Source organism: Osmia bicornis, chromosome 3 (genome assembly GCF_907164935.1).
Source record: "Osmia bicornis bicornis chromosome 3, iOsmBic2.1, whole genome shotgun sequence".
Taxonomy (NCBI): Eukaryota; Metazoa; Arthropoda; class Insecta; order Hymenoptera; family Megachilidae; genus Osmia; species Osmia bicornis.
Genome location: NC_060218.1, coordinates 6,327,153 through 6,343,299, shown reverse-complemented (window position 1 = coordinate 6,343,299; position 16,147 = coordinate 6,327,153). Strand labels below are relative to the sequence as shown.

The following is a 16,147-nucleotide window of genomic DNA, read 5'->3' as shown; positions in this document are numbered from 1 at the left end:
ATTCCAATAATCATTCTTTTCCATCCAGCAATCTAACAATCGTTTAGACAGACATAAAACAAATCGATGGGTTGTCCATTAGATCGAAAAAGTACGGAAACAAAGAAGTTGATCGGAGGTTTACAGGTATTATAACGTGGCTCGCGCGTCTATTGAAATGGTGAAAATAAATCGAGCCGACGGAAGAACAAAACGAAGAGACACGGTAACGGATAGTAGTAGTTCGTCGACGCGGTGGTTGTCGTCGTTTCGCGACGGGAGAGAGACGGGGGCAGGGACTGAAATCAAGTTTCACGTGGAAACGGTTTGATTGGCGGCGTTCCGCGAATGATTTTCGATCCCGAACGCGAGGCGGTTGTCTCTCCCGCTAGGTGCATCGGATACGCGATCATTTTTTTTTTTTTTTTTTTTTTTTCGTTGCAAATAGAACCGAGACAGACACAGAAGCCTCGACTGCGTGGCAGATAGAGACGTAATGATTGCAATATTCCGTTAGTAATTGCTCCAGTCGGCCGCACTGTTGAAACGTCATTCGCGCGACCCGTAGATTTGTTTTTCCCTCCCCTCGCGACCAGATTTCCCGTCTCCGTCCCTCTGAAATGTCATTCGGTTTGATTCCTCCCCCCTTGTACCTTCTCTGACCCGAAACGCCACGTCCTCGATGCCATTCATCGTCCTCGAAATCGATACGTGCCATTAAATGTTCGAAACGCGCGAAACGCGTGCTGCAAGACGAACGTTTAACCCTTATGTAGACACCTATCTTGTATACTTCCTGTCGACAAGTTTTTATATTCTTGTGAAAATGTTATAAAATTGCTCCAGATACCCATTTGGATCTTTTAAATTTTGCAAAATATAATCTTTGGTGTTTCAACCCTTACTGGGCAATAGGGTAGTCGAGCACCCATTTCTAAGCTTCTAAGCATCTTCTAATTATTTTTTACATTCTTGTGAAAGTATCACAAAACTACTTCAGATTCCTATTTTTTAGACACTTTCATGTTAATTTACATTGTTAAAATAAAAATTTGAAGTATCGTATGTTAAGTGTAATGTAGGTAACTGGATAGTCAGGTATCTATTGAAGATTTAGTATAGTATTTAAAATTCTTCACATGAGTTAGAAATATTAAATTAGAAAATTCTTATTGTTAGTATATATTACACTTTATAGTGTACCTTCTTTTTACTGCAGCAGCTGACGTGTTAATTGTATTTAATTTTCGAAATGAAAGAATCAAGATAATATAAATTTGAATTTGCATTATAGTAATTCGAGCTACGATGAATAATCTTGATTTTAACAATGATGTAATCTTATAAGAAATATCAAGCGAGTGATAGCATCTTCCAAAATAGCATTTACATTGCAACATCTTTTTTGACTAAACTTTTCCTACATTCATTATGCATTCTATAGAATTGTGGATAAAAGTCAAGAGACGAGGAAACGTTTACTATATAGAAGAAAAAGAAAAACTGAAATTGGTCAACAAATGAAAATCTCCTCTATTTAAAAAGAAAATAAAACAATTATTTTACATATATAATTAGGTTGTAAATATTTATACAAATATGTGAATTTTAAATATTTCATACGTTTCGTTAGATTTCATTATTCGTAGAACACTTGTTGCATATGTTTTCTAGATACATTTCAAAACATTATAAATGCATAAGTATTTGTAGTTTATTTAACCTAACCCAGAGATGCGTGGAATGTCTGATAAAACACTGATTCTTTCCTTATTGATTGAATATTATTTATTGAAAATTAGCTGAGTATTTTAAATAGATGCAATTACGTTTTAATTATCGCATTAGAGATGAGGCTGGAAATCTTATACAAGTATCACTTCACTGATTCATACTTTTATTGAATTACATTTTTAAAATGTCATATAAACTGATAGGAAGTTAAATTTTAAGACGGTTGATGTCATGAAAAATTTGAGTTAATATAAAATATATTAATCAACAAATTTGGCAAAAGTCGTAATTTCAATTTTCAAATTAATTTTTATTGAAAGGGGTGGAAAGGTATACAAATCTGAAATGATAATTTGAAAGCCTTTAATAATAAAGGCTTCATTTCATTTTATTATATTCATATCATAATAAAATTTCGTTTTAAAATAAAAAGACACTGTAGCGTTGCTCAATTGTAATAATAATTACAAAATGAAATACCATATTATTTCAAATAATATGTGAAAAGTAACCAAGACCGATCAAAGCAACAAGAAGGCCGAACTAAAAGATCCATTTCTCCGTTCATGGTTTGAGCATGGCTGGAAAAATAATGTTTCCATGGGCATGTTCACGGTGCGGCGTCGCGAGGCTTTTTTCTAGCGTGCAACGGCCGATAAGCACCGGCGATCACGGGCGCGTAAAAGGAAGCCGTTGCAAAAAGCTTACCACGGGGATTAGTCATTGGTAACCGAGCGAGCTTTTTCGCAGCCAGGCGATTCTCGTAGTCGTGACCGTCGCCTTGGCTGATTTATGGCGAGCCATCGTTATTTTCGCCTAGCTTACCCTAGCTCACCCCACTCTACCCTTCTCTTTCACTACCACTGTCTCTGCTACCTCTTTTTCCTTCGCCATCCACCATTTCGTGTTTCGTCTCCTTTCGACCGATTCAGCTTCCTCCTGCTTTCTCTATACGCTCTTCTTTCCTCTTCCACCACCTGGATTTCCTACCTGATTCGCGTTTTAACGTGGGTGGGAGAGAGGCCGGTCGTTACCCACCAGCTAACGACGACCGGGTGCCGGTAGACACCTCTTATCCTCTGGAATCTTATGGTCACAAGAAAAATATCAAGCGAACCATTAACTGTTCGACCGTCTTGTCAACCGTATCTGGGTGACCCACGAATTTTCACCTGGCTTTTTTAGATATTTTGAGAGGTAGAATCGTAGTTGTTAACAGGTTCATTGAATTGCTGATTACCGACGACGTCTTGTATTTAACCCTTTAACTATATATTAGATTTTTTAAATTTAGTAATTTGGTATCGAAAATTGAAATTTTATTCATTCAGTTTCTTAAGGAATAATGTTAGAATCTCGCCAACAAATCAGATTTTTCTAGAGAAAATTGTGATATAGGGAAAGCAGGAATTTTCAAAATCTTAATTTTGACGATGTTAATATTAAAAGTAATATAATTTGTAATCATTAAGTATTATAGAATTTAATGTATAATTACGAAATATGACTGTAAAATTGATTCAAATTTTCCCGCGTAAACGATTGCACGTAAGTGGTGGGAAGTCATTAGTGAGACCTATATGTGGGGCCTCCTCCCGTCTATCGTCATTCTCCCCGGGACCGCCCAAGGGGAAGGACGAGAACCCGGGACATCACCATTTTTCCTCGGAGAACCTGATTTGATTGCAAGTGTATCAATTTCTTACAATTAGTATAACGGGTTAATTTATTTGATTAATAATGAAATTAGTGAAAAGAGAGATCTTGAATGATATTAATATTTTAATAATAATGTGAAATAGTAGATTGGAGAATGGAAAATGAAAATTAAAAACATAATATTAAATATTATTGATGTTAAATCTAATTTACTTGTTATTCGAAATTCCCAAATGAAAGGGGCTAGTAAATTTTCAGTTATTTATTTTAATAACTTCTTGTTCTTCTTCAGTAATTGTTTAAGTAATTAATTTTTAATATCTTTGAAAATTGAAGTATACTTTATCATACTACGACCATAATCAATGTATTAATCATTTGTTTCTGGTTAAGCCATTTGCAAGCCCCACAGATGATAGATCATAAATGTACAAGAACTATAGTTCCCATAAATTATATGATCATCAAAGTATTCATAAATCAATACGTCTTCGCAAGATTAAACCGACACCGAGCCCAGTTACACCGAAACAAAGCATAAAATTATTAATGTTACGATTACGAGTCACCAGCACCGCTGTGGTTTTCGATCGTCGCGGATCAGCGACTCGATGATCGCAAGAATTACCATTTAATTATTATTTCCTGCGTTACGCTATCCCCGTCTCCTCGATATTGCCGTCGTTCGCGCGATTCCATTTTACAATCCGCTTAATCGCTTTTGTTCAGCGACTCGACGTCGCGAATCGAATCGTCATCACATTCGAACGCGTTCTCTAGCGCTCGTATCCGTTTCCGGTCCTCCTCGAATAGTCGACGAAATGCCTAACGATACAACGTAGAAGTTATAACGAAGAAACGTAGTTCAGACGACTGCTCATATTAATTTGAAAGTGTCTTAGCATAGTGAAACATTAAAGGGGTTTGGAGAGAGTATCATTGGATAACCAAGTGCTTTTAACAATTTCAACTGAATATTTATCATTTTTGTGAATTTTTCATAATAGAACTATTTTTAAAAGTAATATTTACCTTCAGTTATTGGGGTGAGAATTCTTAAAAATTCATTATTAGTACCCCCTTTATTCTCTTTTTATTTCAAAACTTTTCTGTAATAGAACTATTTCCAGAAAATATATTTTTTCTTAGTTATTGAGGTGAGAATTCTTTTAAATTCATTATTACCACCCCTTCCATTTTTCTATGATAGTAGGGGACGATTCATTGTAACCCTTTCACTATGAAACTTCGTAAACTGAAAATCTTTTTAAAAAGATTTATATTTTTTTCTGAAAAATTTCTTAAAAGAGATAATATGGGTTGTCATAAAATATTTAAATTAATTTATTAGGAAAAATGAATTTTCTGTTATTTATGCATTAATTACGAAACATGAAATTCTTACTAAAAAACATAATACGTCTTCCTCAGTTGCACCCTTCATTTGTTATTTTCTGAACAGGCTTTGTGTATGCGATTCGTTTGAACAAATTGTTGGCAGTTGATGAGATATGTTTTAGAATACGTAGCCAATTCTGCGATTATAACCGCAAGATTTGGAAAGCGCGTGTCGCCAAATTTGAAGACTGACGCTACATAAATTCGAAATGCGTGAAGCTCAAAAGAGAAGATATTTTTGGTTACACACAGATTTCATAGCTTCTAATACAATTCTTCTTTAGAATGGTGCCGAGTCTTCTAGATTCATTAGAAGTATCAAATATTTAACGATGATTAATTCTAACACTGCTTTCATTTATATCTGCATTCGATTAAAATATTTATTATTCCTAAGATAAAATTTTACAAATTTGTTCAATCAAATTATTTCTAATGGGGTGTATAACAAGAGGCCAACTTCGCCCTGTTTTCTTTTTAACTACAATGTTGGTCGCTACTGACCCCCATAGCATTCAACACCGCGAAGAATGTGTAGAATTTAATCGTCAAAGTTCTGGTAACGTAACAAGACAACATCCAAGATAAGGTAGACAAATTGAAGTTAAAAGCGAAAGAATTCCGGGAAGTACAGAAACGACGTTGCAGAATATGCCATGCAATCCTTTCCATCAGGCTCTCATTACGTTCGCGAAATCATTTGATTCGCTTCTTGACGCGTTTCAACGAAACGGAATTTCGTGTATCTCACGTCGCGACGTATCCTACTGACATCATCAGAGGATAATTCGAAATGATTGCATCGCAACGGACAGTTACACGTTTTCTTCCACGACAATTGCATTCTGTCTATCGTTTTATTAATACGCGTCGATGATAGTTTATCGTGCTTCGTTTAAAATAATTGAAAGACGCAATGAACTTGTGTCTACGGATTATCAATTGAAAGGAATTTTTTTGTTTGATAGAAACACATAATGTCTGACATAATAGATCTTATCTTTTGCATTCCTTTATTTCAGTTAAATATTGTAACAATTATTATTTGGAATTATTATAACTAATAATTATCGTTTTTAAGAGCAAAACAAATGAATAAAAACATTTCAAAAGACAATTCAGTTAGTTAAATGCTAGGCATGGGTGAAACGAAAACATTTTGTAACAATGATAAAATATGATTAATTGATTTGTAAAATTAGCTTTTAATTGGTTTCTTCTTAATCACAAAAAAATTAGTTGTGTGGTTTAAAAACTTGTTAATGATTAATAATTGGCACTCAAATTATATTTTGGCAATCTCTGCTTCATTTTGGTGGTTCCTTTTTATTTCTTACTTTATTTCTCTTTTTGCACTACCATTATCATAGATATGAAACTAATCTTGTTATATCAGAAAGATATTTTTCTCAGATTCAAATCAGAAACACAATCAGAATTTACCACAAAGTATTAATTGCATTACAACAAAAACTTGGACTATCATTTAAGAATGAGAAAAAAGACTGTATTACCAAAGAATGACGTAGTCATACATAACAAGTTGACTAATTTATAGTAGGAAGATTTGATGAAAAGACACTCAGGTTCTGTTATCATATTCATTCTTATAAAAATACCTTTATCGTTAAAATAAGAAATTAATGAGCACAAAAACAATTGGAAATTATTCTTATCACAATGCACATCTCTTCAAACATGTGCTTTATAATTCACACATTTTTAATTTCAATAGCAACAAAATTTAAAGTATTGAAAATCATTTATATAAAAGATTATTAAAAGAATAATACTTCAATTTTATTTAAAATATATTATACTTTTATATCATTTGATTCTAATTTTTAATTCCAGTGCAATACATTTTAAAAGAGGCTAAATCAATCTTGTCATTAAATGGTTTAATGAAATAAATTTTTTGATCAAATTCAATATTTTAAATCTATCAAACATAACAAAAAAATTTTTGTTATCTCCTTCAATGATCAAAGAATAATAAAATTCATTAATCAAAGTGAAAATTTGGTATCAATTAACACGTCTATTCTAAAAAGAATTCTGTAATCATTTCAATACCTTTCCTCTTTTTGTTTGAATTTTCAAACAGCCAAAAAATCGACGGATATCTTTAGTGTTTACTACTGTAAGATTGTGATAGAATATATATATTAAAATTACTCGATTACGTGTTAATCAAGTATAAGGTCATTAAGTAATCACGGCGAACAGCTTACTGTGAAATCAAATTCTCCTGCAACGAATTACACGTGCGAGGAATCTGCCTCGTGCATATAATTTATCGTTATCGTAATTTTATAGTACTCGAAAGCATTAATTCGCCTCATAAATATATTTGCAACCAAATCACCGACACTTTTTCACTTGTCAACGGCAAATTACAAAGTCACGGTAACACTCGATTCGCCAATTAGTATGTTAAATTATGTTGATTTATGTTTCGAGCTATGCGTTAAACGCACTCTTACTAACACCGTTTCATCGCACGTGCGTTTCCAACAACTTCGATGATTATTAAAAAATTTCAATGATTTTTCTCAAAGCTTATTACAGTTTCTTGGAAATTTGATACTCTGTTATTAAAATGTTAATAGCACTTTGAAAGTCCTTTTCTATAATTAATTGATTAATTCAAATGTTATTTCTATTAACTAACGTGGTAACGTGTTAACAAATTAGAAATTTCGAGTACTATTTTATCATATTTTTAGGGTCAAATGTCGTTTGAAACTCGGGGATTGTTTTTTATGCAATAACAAAATATAATCTTCGTTTTTATTTGCCATTTTCGTATCAATATTATACACGAGCCACGTGTTGTTTATCTCATTGATTATAACCGTAATAACAAATAATGCATGTCGTTTTACACACAATTACTAATGACCAAATGTATTTACGGTTTGTGCATTACTAACCAAAGAGCCACCCAGGTAAAATTTTATATTCAAATGCACGCATAATTGATTGTACATGCATCTATGTAATCATGATTTCATATATTCAAAAAGAATAGTACATTAAAATTTCTTTTTATGATCTTTGACTCTTGTAATCGTAAATGTTTAACGGTTGCCAGAAAAAAATATTGTTTAAACTCTCTGCAAAACATTTTCATAAATTTTAACCATTTTCCCTGAACAATCAATCAACGATAATTTTTTAAGCAATTAATACTTTTATCATTAATCATCTCTTCTTTTTTTCTCTGGTCCAAAAATAACTTAATAGATTTTAGAAATTGATAAATTTAGTTTCTTGAACGGTGAAGGCATTTTTCATTCTCTTTAATTGAAAGGGGTAGCAAAAAGAAATTTCACAACTTTATAAACTTCTGGATTTGTAGTTTTCTTTTATAAGATTCAAAAGTTTTCCAACCCTTCTTTCGATTAGGGGATCTTCATGAATAGAATAATAGAATAATTGAAAGAAAATTAATTAATGAAAATTCGAATTGTTATGATATTAATTTCGTAAGGTAACGAAGTATCGAAAATTCTGTAAACTTCTTGAACGAAAATGGTAAATAAATAAATATTTCTACCGGGTGAAAGTTTCAGCTGGAAAATCGTGGTGAGGGTGCGAATTACATTCGAATGGAAAGTTAAACGGCGTGATGCTTGTAAAAATAACAATGAACTGTAAACGTTTCGATGTTGAGCGAAACATTTTCACAATCGTGCGATATGAAAAGGGGCAATTAAGCTGAGTTTAACTTTCAGTGACGCACAAAAAGCGTGTGCCGAGCAATTTTCCACTGTACATACACTGTCTCGGTCCTTTTCGTTCTGTTGCAAATTTTTGCCATTTTATTTCCTGGAATCTCGCAACCTGTAGGTATATATATTTTTTTCAGCTTCAACTGCACACCCTTGCACGGTGTAAATTCCTTCCGGTTGCAATGCGTTGCAACGTATTTTGGATTAAACATTTATTTGCACGTTAACGTGGTACAGATTTTAAATTAATCACTCGCTGCTTTCATTTACTTCAGCATTATGTCGTTAAACATTTATGGGCTGGTAAAGACTGTAATGTACACGGTATTTCATTGTTATATAGAGAATTTTCGTGCACGCTATATTTTAAAATTATGGGGATAACCTTTTTATATTCTGAATGTTTTTATATTTGAAAATATCATAGGTGCTTAAGCATTCATAAGCTGTTCATTTTCATTAATTTGTAAAAATGGAACATTTTTTATTTTATCTGAAGAATTATTAATATTGCACATATGAAGTAACTCTATAATATGAGTGGTTTGAAAAATAGACATTGTCTGATAAAAAAGAATTACTTTAAAGTAATTAATCCTATTGTGAAAATAAAAGAATATTTTATATTATAATAAAAAGAATATTATTTTGATTATTTCAGATATGAAGTTTGAAATTTGAAATTTAAATAAGACAAAGCGTTCTTATCCACAAAATCACAATATTTAATTCTTTTTTAAATGAAATTTACTGTTTTGAAAAACAGTAAATGCTTCTTATCCACAATAATTGATTCAAGGAATATTCTTCTTAGCAATCCAGACGCCATACGTATTGAAAGGGTTAAAAGTGTTCTTTCGTCCCACGTTTTCTCGTTGCTTGGTACTTCTCGTTACATAAGGCGACACGTACACACATGCCTTCGTAATTTATGTCATTTCACAGGTTTTCTTTGGGTCAATCCGTTTAGAACGGTGCACGCACGTGTGTCCCGACGCCGACGCCGACTGAACCGTGGAATCGGTTTAATGTTAAACAGTTCGCCGGCCAGCTACGCAATTAGATTACACTCGTGCAACGATAAACGATCAGGGTACGGTCTTCCTGTTCGCGATCGGCTTGGCTTTCACGAGAAACTCGTGGCTTTTCGTGAAATCGACCACGCGATCGGCTCGTCAACGTTGATTTCTGCTTCAGCCACCAATCAACCGTTTCTACCTCACCCTTTTCCTATCGAATGTGACTGCAGTTTGTTATCGATGAACTTTTTAACGCGCCTCTTTTCTTTCTTTATACGGAGAATGTTATGTATGTCGTTTTCCTCTTCTTTTTATATTTTCTCATTAAAAATAGGGTTTCCTATAACAATCGGTGTGGAATATATCTTTACTTCCAAATTGCAAATAAATCAAAATGATTTTTAATACGAGGAATTACTGATTCTGATAGCCTTTCAATTACTTTTCACCTGATAGCAGTATAAGTTGCAATTATGCAATTTTGAATGCACTTTAATACGTGTGATAAAATGCAGAAAATTTATCTATTTATGATATAAATATCTTCTTTTGTAAGCACTTTTTTAAATCAAAAATGAAAGATTTGAAATCTATCATTTGTTGGGGTTGGTCGTTTAAATAATCTATTGATAGGCAAATGCAAATTTCGCCCACGCGCCTAATGATACGCTTAATTACACGCAGTAGTAGATAAGATGCAGCTAGGCAAACTTTGAGCGATATTTAAACATTACCTCTTGATTTAGCGACAAAACACGTAATATTGTATATCTCGTTGCTTGAATTGCATCTGTGCACTTTGCACCTGCAACCGCGTAATGGTATTCTAACTGAGATTAAAGTTCGGAAAATTTTGATTAATTCAAATGAAGACAACAATAATAAAAATGCAAAATAAATATAAAATCAATGATAATATTATGCAAAATTATTAAAAAAATTTAGTTTAATTCTTCTAAAAAGTTTTTGCAGACTAATTGATAACAGTGGTAAATTAATAGCAGAAAAATATAAATTATGAACTATTATTAACATATTTTCACTCATGAAACCATATGTGATGGGTTTAAGCATTTCGTCGTGAAAAGTTTGTTTGAAATTAGAATGCTACACCTGGGAACCTGTCCCCATAAAATAAGTGTTAGAGGAAGGGAAATGTTTTTGCGGATAAGACAGAAGTGTGCGTTTGAAAGTGCAAAGGGAACGTTGCGAAACAAAGCGACCGATGAGAAGCAAAGGTCAGCTGGGCGCATCGTTGCACGCTTAATTTGCAAGAAACTCGTCGCTCCTGTTCTTTTTCTTTCGGATTTTCTTACGCTTCCTTACTTCACAGTTCGCCTATCTTTCATTCGTGGGATGTAATTTTAAATAACTTTTGCAAAGTATAAAAAATAAGGTAGATACTATTTAGAATATTCTTTTCAAAAGATATTCTGAATTTCTTCGTACAGTTAAATTTTATAAACCTTTTCAAAAATCCATTCTTTTCTACTTAAATTAGAAAAAATATTGTTTTGAATTTGGTCATTTTGGTCTAATTGAAATGATTCACGTGTTTGTAAAAAATTTCAGATTATAATGCAAAAGTGTTTATTTGATCGATATTAATATTTCATTATCGGTAATGAATTCAAAGACTACGGTAAAAGTGAAAAATGAAATTAAAAAAATGAATTGCTTACGTATAAATTAACTTTTATTCGAATACATACATATGAAGGTACATAACAGAAATCTTTATAATATTTACAGAGTCGCTTATTTTTCTTAATTTGATAGAAAAGATAACATTTTAAATGGAATTCGTGAAGCGCCTTGCTGTGAAAGCTTCGAGTAATTCTGCGATGAATGGGTTGCCATCGATTGGGCGCTGTGTTTCACAAAAATCCAAAATCTGCACTTTTAACAATGAATATCCTACTTTAATTACTTTTTAAAATAAAATAAAAGGAACAGTATCAAGAGAATATTAATTGAATCATTAGTAACAATTTTTACTTTAAATTAACAAATTTATATCAAGCTTTTTTCTGTAAAATTTTATTCAGCTTCTGACGATGAGAAATATGTATTAAAAGCGAATTTAATATGCGCAACACGTTTGGAAAAAAAACAGAACAAAGTTGGTTGAAACAAAGTTTCTTTTTTTGCTTATTTCCTTGAATGCAAAATTTTTTCAGAATGCAATATTTCTTTAGTGTAAACCGCATCAAATATGATATTCTTTTATAATACAATTTTTGTAATTCTCTTTATGAGGTATCAGTAGTCTCCGCGTGATTAATTAATCACTGACTAGATTTTCTGTGAAATTATAAATTCAAGAAAACTTTCGACTTTCATGCATACATGGGAGCACATATGGACACATAAAGTTTACTAAGCATTAATATCGTGAAGTGAACATGACCTAGCTGTAATTTAGAGTTTACAAGTTCTTATGACTGGATAGGTAATTTTTCTCTCTAAGTGTGTTTAATAAAGGCAGGCTATACCAACAAACTTTTTACGTACAGTTCTATAGACAACTTTGAAGCTATTTATAACAGAATAACTTAAATTATTAGAGCGACAACTTTTATTGCTATTCTTCGTATCTAGTTTTTTAAGGAAGAAAACTTAATTTATTAGAAAAATGGTACTGTTTTAAATTATTCAAAATATCTATTTAATTATCTTTAATTAAATTAAGAAACAGTGTCACAAAGTGATTAAAGAGTGTAAAGATTGTACAGTTGATTTTGATATAAACAAATTAATTAATTATATTTTACTCTAGATGGAATATTGTTTATAATACAGTAGAGAAAATTGCATTTTCTATCAGATATAATACAATTTCATATCAGTTTAAAGATACTCTAGGAAAATATTGATAAAGTGTTCATTACATTTAAGTAGCGCTAATGATCTACACTTAAGCTTATCCAAAACTAATCAGTATTCATCATAATTACCTATTAGACAGTTAGAGAGTAGAAATTTATCATAGTTAAATAACAAACTCCCGTAAAATCTCCTATACGAAATCCGCTACTGTTCTATACAGTATTAATTCATTGAACTTCATAGCCTGAAAATAATCAATGTAATTACAGCTCGGTGCTATATTTAGACGAATAATAGCTACCATAGAAACATGCTTAAAGACATATTCAAGAACACATCGTTTTACAAGGAAATCAATTAGTTCAGATTGTTAAACCCTATTTTGTACTTAAATTTATAATTTCGTGAATTAATTTATACAATATTATTTTCAATAATGCTCGCAATATTCAGGGTATCTAGAACAGCGAAAAAGGATCTATAAAGAGAAATGGGACACTATAAAATTATTTAAACAGCGAGCGACCACTAATAATCTCACGGCAATTTGGTCCACGTGAAAATGTTATTTTCTCTTTATTATTACGATACGTTCCGTGTATTATCACGTACGGTCGCGTTATCACGGAGCCGCGGGTATCACGCGAGCATCGCTTGCCAGCGTCCCTTGTGCACGCCATCGCGCGTATCCGTGGACGTGTCACGCGAACACGCGTCCAAAGCCGCTTCTCGTACGTGGCGTAGATAATTATACGTGTACACGCGTGTGTAATTGTGCGCACATGGCCGCGACACGTGCGCGCGAGAACGCGACGCGGCGCTCACGCATTAGACGCGGCAATAAATACGGTATACCCAGCGGCAAGGCATAATGGACGATAAGAAAAGGACGTCGATATTGTCAGCTGATATCGGTCGGGAACCTTCGCGGCCACGTGTTCCGTGGCCGGAATTGAACGATGGCCGCGTTAAGAAACGCCGCGATTAAATCGCGCGGAATTGCGCGCGCTTCCGCGGACGCTGACTCGCCGCGCAGGAAGTACGTCAGCGGTGCTCCAATCTCCGGATCAAGGCGGAATGTTAGAAATTATTTTTGGATCGTCTCTTGAATCAATCTAACTTAGTTCTGTAGAATTTTAGAAGTTGAAATTCGAATTTGGAATTTGGAATTTTGCAATTTGGAATTTAGAATTTTTAAGTGCTGGAATCTTTGAATTTTTGGATGGCGGGTGACCAGTCCACTTTCTGAAGGGAGTTGACATTAGACAAATCATACATATCTCAAACTTACGGATGTTGATCGCAACTGAAATAAATCAAGCTCAAAATGATCACCTTCCTCATTGATCGCCCAATCCGCGTTTCCTCCGCGTCTCCGACAATAATCAAGCAAGCCGAGTCTCTGTCTGACGAGTCACAGTTTCTGTCAACAGTCGGAAATTAAAATGTACGGGTGTCGCGGTCGCAACTAACCCCGGGAACTTCAACGGTGAAGCAGTGAGCAGCCGCGACAATAAGCACGAAAGAGTTGTATTAAAAAAAAAAAAGAAAAGAGAGAAAGAGAAATGAAAAAATAAGAACGAAAAGAAAAGCAAAAAGAAAAGAAAACAGAGAGACACGTTCGAGATGAACAGGAACCGAGGGAAGATAGTAGCACAGGGACCGGTACAAATGTTTCTTCTGCAGCAGGGTTGCGGGGTGCAGTTCAGACATGGGAAGTGAGCATTACTGCCTGAGGTGGAACAATCATCAGAGCAACTTGCTGGGTGTGTTCAGTCAATTGCTGGAGTCGGAGTCGCTGGTGGACGTGACACTGGCGTGCACGGAGGGACCTTCGATACGTGCCCACAAGGTAGTCCTCTCCGCGTGCTCCAGCTACTTCCAGGCCCTGTTCCTCGACCACCCGAACCGCCACCCCATAGTCATCCTAAAGGACGTACGTTTCGCCGAGCTACGTACCCTCGTCGACTTCATGTACAAAGGCGAGGTAAACGTCGAGTACTGCCAGCTATCGGCCCTCCTAAAGACAGCGGAGAGCCTTAAGGTTAAGGGTCTAGCGGATATGACAAACATCAACGCGGCGGTAGCGTCGAGAGACGACCAACAACAACAACAGCACCAACAACAACAGCAGCAACAGCAACAGCAGCAGCAGCAGCAACAACCACAGCAGCAACAGCAGCAACATACGAGCACATCCGAGGGTATACAACGCGAGACATCGCGAGAACATCATCGAGAACGCGAGAGTATAAAGGAATCGAGCAATAAAGAAAGAGACAGGGAAGGAAATACATCCGGTGGCACGGGACTGCCATCCGGCGGGGTGAAAGAATGCGAACAGACCCAACCGAACGTTACCCAACCACCCACCAGCGAGTCCACCGAGGCGGTAGACATGACCGACTGTCCGCCATCGCCTACAGGACCCGGTAGCCCTTGTCCAGGACCTTTAGCCCTTGATCGACCTAGGAGGGACTCCGAAGATGTCGCCAGTCTAGAAGAAACCAGGGGTACCCTTAGTCCGATCTCGGTACACAGTGGACCGTCGGATATGAGTCTGAGTAACAATACAGGTGGCACGCCTGGCGTGCTTCCGTTGAACCTACCACAGAGCCGACTTCCGTCCCCGCACAGTACAGAACCTCTCGCGGGCCCGTCGGGGTTACCCCCGGTTCAACAAGTTCCACTTGTGAGTATAATCTTCATTTTTTATCATTATAAATAAGAAATTTAATTAAATATGTACTGCCCATTGGTCACAAGAAGTCTCGTGGGAGGGCACAGGGGTAAGATGTGATCGCTTTGGCCAATCATACGTCACGATCGAAAGTACGCGTGACCTGAGGTGGGGCACGTCCAATCAGATTGCATTATTCTCATGGGACTTCTTGTGATTGGTGACAGTATATGGTTACGTGCAACTTAAGTTCTCCCTAGTGCTCCCTAGATTTTCTAGGGTTCCCTAGGATTTTACTTAACCCTTCGTTGCATTGTGTTATAAATATGATACGTAAAATAATGAAATGCACAAATTTTATTATCAATAATATTATAAAAAATACAAGCTCACCTATTTGCAATATTAAAAATTATTAATTTCTTGTAAAAATTAAGAAAATTATGTAATGGAGGGTTAATCGTGGGAAGTCTACGTTGCACCGTTTTGGCACTACTTTATTATTGTCGATATATGAAGAAAATTTTTTAATGTTCGTTTGCAGTCGTTAAAAAAAGAGATAGACTGGGAAAGGTCGACAGAGGAGCGAAGCGCGAGCAGCGAAATATCCACGGACTACAGACTCCCACCAGAACCGGTGAGTTTTCTCTCTTTCCTCCGCTATATATTCCAATTTATTGACTACTTTTTATTCTCGTACTTTCTCTTTACTCTGCATTTGTATATCGATTACGGTTGTCGTCGTCGTACACGTCGCTCGTCCGCAATCGCGTGTCGCACACGATGGTGTTCTCGACGGATTGCGAATGAGCCGACGGTGAATCTTGCAAACGAAAATGATAAAAAAAATGAAAAGAAAAGAAAAGAAACGCCTACAATTTAGTCGAATTTCAATCGTACTCGTGCAAGATCACGACGAATCGTTCGTTTGCGCGCTGCTCGTTGCGAACGACCGTTGGACAGCGTTAAGATCGTCATCCGGAAGGATGATACGATACTTACGAGGAACATCAACAACACGATCCATTTTATCTATCTATCTATTTATATATCTATCTATTTGTTTGCCTATCTATCCGCGCCGATAGATAGACAGGCATACATATTATATT

The 16,147-nt window shown here is 35.0% G+C and overlaps 1 protein-coding gene across 3 annotated transcripts in view; it reads left to right on the top strand.

Annotated features, from left to right (window-relative positions):
* LOC114871130 (protein bric-a-brac 1-like) overlaps positions 1–16,147 on the top strand; it is a 105,215-nt gene that overhangs the window by 30,346 nt on the left and 58,722 nt on the right. For all 3 annotated transcript variants that reach the window (XM_029176640.2, XM_029176649.2, XM_046285273.1), the window contains exons 2-3: positions 14,042–15,047; positions 15,580–15,672. In XM_029176640.2, coding sequence (XP_029032473.1) covers positions 14,067–15,047; positions 15,580–15,672 — 1,074 coding nt within the window. In that variant the 5' untranslated portion in view covers positions 14,042–14,066. The remainder of the gene's footprint in view (positions 1–14,041; positions 15,048–15,579; positions 15,673–16,147) is intronic.